The sequence below is a fragment of the Danio aesculapii genome, chromosome 3 (genome assembly GCF_903798145.1).
Source record: "Danio aesculapii chromosome 3, fDanAes4.1, whole genome shotgun sequence".
NCBI lineage: Eukaryota > Metazoa > Chordata > Actinopteri > Cypriniformes > Danionidae > Danio > Danio aesculapii.
The window spans coordinates 8,794,902-8,803,103 of NC_079437.1; the positions used below are offsets into that span (position 1 = coordinate 8,794,902).

Sequence of the window (8,202 nt, forward strand, 5' to 3'; positions counted from 1 at the left end):
TCTCTTTGCAGCTGCCCGAATTGACTCGATTCGGGATGGGAACAGACATGCAAACATCGTGGTGGAGTCCCATAGCACATCTAAAAAGTGGTCATCTGAGCTGGCACAAGCACACTTTTCTTTTGGTTTAGCCGCAACCCCAATTTCTCTATGTTAGCGAGAACAAAATCTCGATGTTGAACCGCTAACTCCCTCTATCAGGCTAGAATGAGCCAGTCGTCGAGGTAATTGAGAATCCGAATCTCTTGTAGCCGAAGCGGGGCCGAAGCCACGTCGACGATTTTGGTAAACGTGCAGGGTGAGAGTTCTAGGCTGAACGAAAGAACCCTGTACTGATAAGCCTTGCCCCCGAAGGCGAATCTCAGGAACTTCCTGTGACTTGAAAGGATGGATATGTGGAAGTATGCGTCCTTCCGATCTATTGTGACAAACCAGTCCTTGGACTGTGTTTGTGACACGATGGTGCTGATAGTCAACATTTTGAACTTCAGTATTTGTACTGAGCGGTTTAGCTGTCTTAGATCTAATATCGGATGCAGCCCTCCATCCTTCTTTGGAACAATGAAGTAACGCCTGTAAAACCCTGACTCGATGTCTAGAGGAGGGATCTGTTCTATGGCTCTCTTTGTCAGAAGAGAGTCTACTTCTTGTTTCATCACTAGAGCCTGCTCTGGCTTCACTGGGGTATGGAGCACCCTGTTGAAGCAAGAGGGGCATGAAGCAAACTGAATTCTGTAGCCCCTCTCTATGGTGAGCAGGACCCACTGTGAAACATTCGGCAGACGTTTCCACTCTGCCATAAAATTCTGCAGGGGTACCAGTCTCTCGAGATTGGCCTCTATGTTCCTCTGAGTAGCTAACTCTGGGCACTGAGGTAAACTCACCACAGGAGGCCCCTGAATTAACTGCTCTTGGACCCTCCGTAGAGGGGGCGAGTTCACTAACACCACCACTTTTGGGATAAAGCGTTTGTGGATAATGCCGGGGGTCTCCACGCCCTGAGGCACCAACGGTGGGAGGGTTGCTGGATAGACCCCCTGTGGGCAATGAGGAGGTGGCCTTTGCTCCTCGTTGTGGGCTGCCCGAAGAAGTCCTAATGCTAGGGCCGTCTCACAACGATGGTCCTCGGACCACCGTATGTTACGGCCTTTGCCTCTTGAGAGCACTTCCCATCCCATTTTTTTTCGGGGGGGTGGGGGGGGGTCTGGCTAACGGAAAGCCACATTCTTTTTGCTCAGCTCAGCTGGGGTTGGTCCCGTTGCACAGCCCCAGAAGGATGCCCTTTCAGGTGAAGGAAGCTTCTGTAGGAGCCCGATCTCTCTTTTTCGCCCGTTCAAACAATTTGGCATCTCTATCAACTGAGTCGCCAAACAAACCCGCGGGCGAAATGGGAGCATCAAGGAAGATGCGTTTGTCTTATTTCTTGATTTTCGCTTGATTAAGCCATAAATGTCTCTCCGTTAACACCATGGCTGCCATAGAGTGGCCTAAAGATCTAGTCACTTCTTTAGTGGCATGGAGAGACAGGCCCGTGGCCCGAAGTATTTCTCTGAGTCTATCGAGTGGTGCCCCCCCCCCACCCCCATTGTCAAGGGCTTTCTTCAGCAGGTCAGCCTGTTATGCCTGCAATAATGACATCGTGTGCAGACACCCAACAGACTGGCCTGCTGCCGCATATGCCTTGCCGACTAACATTGATGTTACTTTTATTGGTTTAAAGAGGAAGAAGCCGACGAACGGGCTTCCAGCTCGCGCTGACTGGACCCCGATCTGACGGTAGAAGGAGGAGAAGAAGCTCTCGAGCTTGTCTCCATCCTCTCTGCCACATCGAGCTGCACGACATTAATCGCCGCTCTGCCTCAGCGTGGGCGGGACCAGGCTCTTTATCAAACAGAGCGTGGCAACTTCGCAGCACTCTGCCAGGAAGTGCATTGCAATGCACACAGCCACCCCCCTCGAGGGGTGACTGCGTGTTCCTGACAGAGGCACTGCACACACACACATCTAATGATGTCATGATCTAAATTTCTTTTCCATTTTGCTATTTCTTAAACAGAAAATTAAAGTGTGTGCATGTATTCAGTTTAAATGTCTTATCGTAATGCCTTATCAGTGCTGTGAGCTGGGGCGTAGCAACCGGGGGGGGGGATCCGTCCCCCTCCCTTTTAGAGACACACCATTTAGAAACAGGTGATTAATAATTATATGAACATATGATCTCATACAGCCCCCCCCCACACACACACACACTTTTAAAATGTCCGCTACGCCCCTGGCTGTGAGTGCTGCTTAACCGACGAACTCATTCACAGACTGAAGAGAGAAAATTGTGTGTGGTGCTTTTACACCTTTCGGCTGACATCACACGCACGTTACGTCCTGCCAATTACATTGGATTTCACCTGTGCTTCGGAAGGTTATAAGAGAGGGATGGTATCCCATTGTGTCTCCTAATAGAGACGCAGCGTAGAGTTCCCTGGAGGGAACTGAGAGAGAAAATTAATCAAATGTTTTCAAATCACAATTTTATTTGGAAACAATGTTCTGTTTCTATTTTATTCAATTAAGTATGATTCTCCATTTGTTTTGTAGGGTGAGAATGGATCTTGGATGGGAAAGAAAAATAATCAAGTAGGATTATTTTCAGCAAATTATGTAAAAGAATTAGAAGGCGCTTCAGTAGGTAAGGCTACATGGAAACTGGTAATTTTTTTTATCAGCTGTGCTGATAATGTACAAATGACATTAATAAAATAAAATTATTTTTAAATGTAACATTATTAATATTTTCTAACATTTCACTGTTATTAATATTTTTCCAGATCCACCCAGAATCAAATATCTTTTAGTTGATTTTATTAATCTAGGCCTATAACCAATTTTGTATTTAAAAGGCATACTAGCCTTTCAAACATGTTCTAATGAACATCAAAAGCCTTTAATAACTTTTACTATTTGATCAGTGTTTCTCAATTCCAGTCCTCATGTTAATTTGCACTCATGCACAATTCTTATGTTTTTCTCATCACTTCAAATCTTCACTTAGGGGTGTACTCCCTTTTGTTGCCAGTGGATTTGACATTAATGGCTAGTTATATATAATGTCTATTTACATTTCATTCAACCTGTAAATAACATATCTAATTATATGTAGGAGTCTTTATACTGTACAGTACATGTTTATAATGCCCCGGGTATACATTATTATTGTGTGTATGTGGTATAAGTTGTGCTTGAATTTTTTCATAGATTTAGAATAAATTTTGGTATGAAATTTATTTGGGGAAACATCTGTATGCACGTTTCATGCATAAATCTGTGCATACGCATGGTTGGTGAATAAGACCCATTCCTCTGAGTCGTAATAGTTTATTATTCTTTCATTAAATGCAAAGCTGACAGAAATGAAAACAGGTGGTGGAGTATACACTAACTTATATATTATTAGTTTACAAGATGGCACCTAACAGTCAAAAACCATGGCATGACAGATAAGCAAATACATATGGATGTGAATGCAAGTAGATGCATGTGAAATTATTCACCGACGGTCAAGTTAATTCAAAGTTCTTGGATAAGCCTTTGTTATTCAGCTGGTGTTATCTCAAAATGTTAGATGATCATTTATGTTCAAAAAAGGAAAAGAAAAGCAGAAATTGCACATTTGTATACAACGAATGCTATTTTCTTCTGTTCCATAAATAAAGTTTATTTTTTAAAATCCCTGTTATACCATAAGACATATTTGACTATTTTAACCATATGGTCTGAACTTAAATTGTTTCAAAATATTATTGGTTATACTTCATTGTGAAAATGTTTAAATGATGGCTATTGCTTGCTGGGAGATTTTTTAGTCAAGTACTGAAAATGTAAATTACTGAACAACTTTCAGATGTCATAAAAATTGTTTTTCATGAATCCAGATGCAGCAGGATCTGATGAAACGCTAGCCAGTGCATCAATTGCATCAATTCAAAGCCTGAACATGCTGTACCAGGAAACGACAGAATCCCATGAAATTAATCTTCAGCTGCATCAGGATCAGGAGAATGGTAGAAGTCATGTGACAGAGGAAAATCAGCCTGATTTATGAACAATAAGAAAAAAATACTTTTGATCCAAAAGTGTATTTTCACTCTATCTCTAACTGTGATTAGACTGCAATGTTGTTAATTTTTTTGTAATGTGTATGGTTTTATAATGAAAACTCCTATGGTATGGTATTACTTATTTTGATGTTTGTGAGTTTTTTTAATACACATAATGTTGTACATACTGTATGTTATCTGTAAACTTTAAGATTGCTTTCTGTTTGAGACTTTCAGTGTCAAGTTATCGGTGTCAGCGTTGGATTATTTGTCATGTTTTGGTTTTCTGGCACAGCCCAAAGTCATGCAGGTTTGGTGAAATGGAGATAATAAATTGTTCCTCCCTTATTTATGTGTATAAGTGTATAAGACAGACACGTAGGGATTGGATGCAGGAGTGATGTTAAAGTGTTAAAAAAACAAAAATGATTCCATGATTTACTCACCCTCAGGGCATCATAAGTGTATATGACTTTAATTCTTTCAGCTGAATTTAGTCAACGTTTTTTTGAAAATTATACTTGGCTTTTTGCAGCTGTATGGAAAAAAATGTGGCAGCTGTTTTTATGAGCAACCTAATGGAAGTCCCATAAAGCTTATCCATCCATAATTTTCATGTGGCTCTGGATGTGAATAAAGGTCTCCATGCACTTTTGTAAGGAAAATGTAAATATTTAAAACCTTATATATGGTTTATAAACTTCTCATCATCACCGATTCTCTTCACAGCAGTTACGTCTGTTGTAGTGAGTGAATGAATCGTTTAAAATTTGAGTGTTGGGCACATTATAAAATCTGTAACCTAATTAATTAATGCATTAATTAAAAACCTAACACGTCATTTTGGTAACATTTTTCTTTACCCTTGGCTCAGAAGGCATTTTTAAATATTTTGCTATAAGCATTTAATTTTGCTATAAACATCCCATGGTGTCATGATGAAAATGCAATCACTTTTCCTAACCCTAAGTCTAAATCCTTTTAAGATAAATAAAAATTATTTTGTTTAAACAATCGTATTGTTACAATTTCTGCTTGCACATATTACATTAAATTTAACCATTATATGTTCAGTTTAATTTTGCAACCTAAAGCACGAAAAAAGTAATTTAGACCTTAAAATTGTCATTGGAAACGAGATGTGTAAATTATAAAATGCATGTTCACCTTGTAAAATGCCTTGCTAAATGTTAATTTAAATAGAGACATAATTCGCCATTTTGCATATTACATTTCAAAATGGATGTCCTGCTAATATGCTTGCGTAGTCTGCATTACCACTAGGGCGGCAGGTGTCTTGTCTCTCATTGGTGTTTAGCCGACAGATTAAAAGTGAAAGCAGAAATGTTATAAAGAAAGTAAAGTCGATGTACAAATGACCTGTTTGAAGGAGATAAGTAGACGAATTTTTGACATTTCGAAGTTTACTATTGCTTGGTTTTGATTAATGTTGCATAAGTAATTTGAAGATGCGTTCACTGAACTATGTTTTGACGTCTGTGCTTCTGTTGATTGCTGATGGTATGTAATCTATTTTAATACCTATTTGAGAAAACGGTTTATACCTTTTTTTATACAATACAGTAAAACATTCTATACGATGTTTTCACCCTAGAAGTCATCTGTTATCTTAAGAATAATTTGAGACAAATACCATGTAATTAATTTAAAAATTTAAGCGAGGGGCGCTCTGCGGCGCATGATTTTGAACAGTCACCACGTCGTCGCTCTGCACCTTCTTTCAAGGAGAAATCTGCAAGATGACTGAGCATCTTTTTGTAAATTATTATTATTTTGCTGCTAGAATGATGCAGATTACGCTTTCTCTTTCTGTTTGCTCTGTTGTTCAACCCCAAATTCAAACTCATCGACGCCACATTGTTCTGAATCTTCTTCCTTGTTGATCATCGTTTTGGAGTGCCCTCTTGAACTTTTCCACCCCTGGGGTCTATTAACCCCTTTGATTGATAAACGACGGAAAGTAGCTACTAATGTTCTTTGTTCTCATGCCTAAATTATAATGTTGGCTAAATCATCCAATATTCACAGAAATGTTTGTGAAAAGTCTTTAGGTATTTTATTAATTTATTATTATTATTGTTTTTTTGCAGTTAAGAGTCCCATAAACAACACAAATTTAATGCAAAGACACAAAATTGTGTTCAGTTCTTTATCTAAGAATCAAGGTTCGTTTTAGCCTACTCTTTTTACAAATGCTTTCCATTTCTTTGTAGTGACGTTTTTAAGTTGAACTGGTTTTTCTACATTAGCAGTTCCACAGTAAAGAGGTTTTAGAATTTTTAAATTGTTTTTATTTAACCACTTCATTTTTATTATACATTTTCATTATACATTCTCAGTGGTTGGCAGTTGGCATTTCTGTGTGGAGTTTGCATGTTCTCCCTGTTTTTATCACTTTTTGTGCATTAAAACCCACATCTGTATTTTTTATGAAAATAAAGGTTATTATACAGAGAGGCTTCAGTTGTTTCTGTAGAAAAATATTAATTGCTTCTTTTTGCAATCAAACTGATAGTTTGAGATTTTTTTTTATTAGAATTATATGGAGCAGATCAAATAACTTGCTTTATAGCTACTGCAATGGTTGAACCTGAATAAACGTGTTTATCTTTGTATGATCTCTATTAGCACCAGTGTGCTAATGCTATAGAAAGTAATAAATCAAACTTTATGTATTTTCTCACTGTCACTTTCTTTGGTGGGAAAATGTTTCAGGCTTCACTGTTCATGGTCCCTCTGCTCCTCTGTCTGCTTCTCTGGGATCTTCAGTGGTTTTGCCCTGTTATGTTGATGAAGCTCTGCCAGTGGAGGATCTGGAGGTGGAATGGAGAAGAGCAGACTCAGAGACTCTGATTCATCTGTATCAAGATGGTGTGGGTCGACCAGAGGTCCAGCAGCAGGATTATCATGATAGAGCTCATTTCTTTACTGAAGAGATTCAACTTGGAAACTTCTCCCTCCGTCTGGACAATCTGACAGCTCAAGATGAAGGAGAATATACATGTACAGTTCACAGTCAGCAGGATTTTGGAGAAACTGTGGCTCAGATAAAAGATGTTGGTGAGTCTGGACTAAAAATAATCTTTAGAAATATATTAAAATGTACATTCTAAATTTCATTCTGTAATAATTATTTATTTCAGAGCGTTTGCTGGTGTCAGGCTCAGAGGAGTCCATTTCTGCATATGTTGGTGAAGACGTGACTCTGAACTGCTCTGTAGACTCTCACATCACACCTGAACACATTGAAGTTTCATGGATAAGGACCGATGGAGATATTCTGGTTCTGCTGTATGAAAACAATGAGACTGTACCAGAGGCAGCACATGAGCAATACCGAGACAGAGTTGAGTTCTTTACTGCTGAAATCCCCAAAGGAAATTTCTCTCTCAGACTGAAAAGCGTCAGAACTGAGGATAAAGGAGTTTACATGTGTCAAGTGTTTGCTGGAGATTTATCAGCCAATGCAACTGTAGTCCTGGGGGGACTGGGTGAGTAAGAATAAAAAGAATGTTTTTAATAAATGCAACAGTGATTTTTTTTTGTTGGTAAAATACACAGTCTGCATGTATTTATAAAGCATCATAAGAAGTAGATTTAAAAAAAAAAAGATACAAGAACTCACTAAGCACTGTACTAACATGTACCCTTTAAGTACTAATACTACTGTATGCACACTGTAATTGTTACAGGTCTCCAAAGATACAGGCATCTTTCCAGTATAACATGTTTAATAATAAAATCTGAAAAATACAGAAAATGCATAATATTCAACTGATTACAATTGAAGTATCGGAATGCTTTGATTTCCAATTCGTTCTACAACTCATCTCTAAAAGCATTTGAATTGCTTTGTGAAGGCTCCCTCTAGTGGCTTGAAGTCCATCAACTTTTAAAGTTTCAATTCTAATACGAAAGGTGCAGTAGGTGATTTTCTTCAGAAAGTTTTGTTGTGCTGGTTGAAAGTCTCTTCACAGTCCAATAGTAATGATTAAAGTAAATTATTCACATGTGTTTATATGTATTTTTATATTCGAGTAAGGCATAAAACTAAAAAATGTTCATCCAATTAAATATTGTCGGGCCGACA

General features: G+C 38.4%; 2 protein-coding genes across 2 annotated transcripts in view; both read left to right on the top strand.

The window, feature by feature from the left end:
- Positions 1-5,061, top strand: part of LOC130220846 (uncharacterized) — a 56,222-nt gene extending 51,161 nt beyond the window's left edge. The window contains exons 21-22 of the mRNA XM_056453093.1: positions 2,593-2,683; positions 3,927-5,061. Coding sequence (XP_056309068.1) covers positions 2,593-2,683; positions 3,927-4,096 — 261 coding nt within the window. The 3' untranslated portion in view covers positions 4,097-5,061. The remainder of the gene's footprint in view (positions 1-2,592; positions 2,684-3,926) is intronic.
- Positions 5,062-5,392: 331 nt separating this feature from the next.
- On the top strand, positions 5,393-7,611 carry LOC130217127 (butyrophilin-like protein 2). Its single transcript, XM_056449164.1, has 3 exons — positions 5,393-5,612; positions 6,828-7,172; positions 7,256-7,611. Exons 1-3 carry the CDS (start codon positions 5,561-5,563, stop codon positions 7,609-7,611), a joined length of 753 nt encoding a protein of 250 aa, XP_056305139.1. The 5' UTR covers positions 5,393-5,560.
- The last annotated feature ends 591 nt before the right edge of the window (positions 7,612-8,202 follow it).

What these genes read in the sequence shown, in the direction of transcription:
- LOC130217127 (XM_056449164.1), top strand. Translation starts at nt 5,561, where the DNA reads ATGCGTTCACTGAACTATGTTTTGACGTCTGTGCTTCTGTTGATTGCT. An exon ending in GCTTCTGTTGATTGCTGATG is followed by an intron (nt 5,613 to 6,827) that starts GTATGTAATCTA and finishes AAAATGTTTCAG; the next exon opens with GCTTCACTGTTCATGGTCCC. An exon ending in GGCTCAGATAAAAGATGTTG is followed by an intron (nt 7,173 to 7,255) that starts GTGAGTCTGGAC and finishes TATTTATTTCAG; the next exon opens with AGCGTTTGCTGGTGTCAGGC.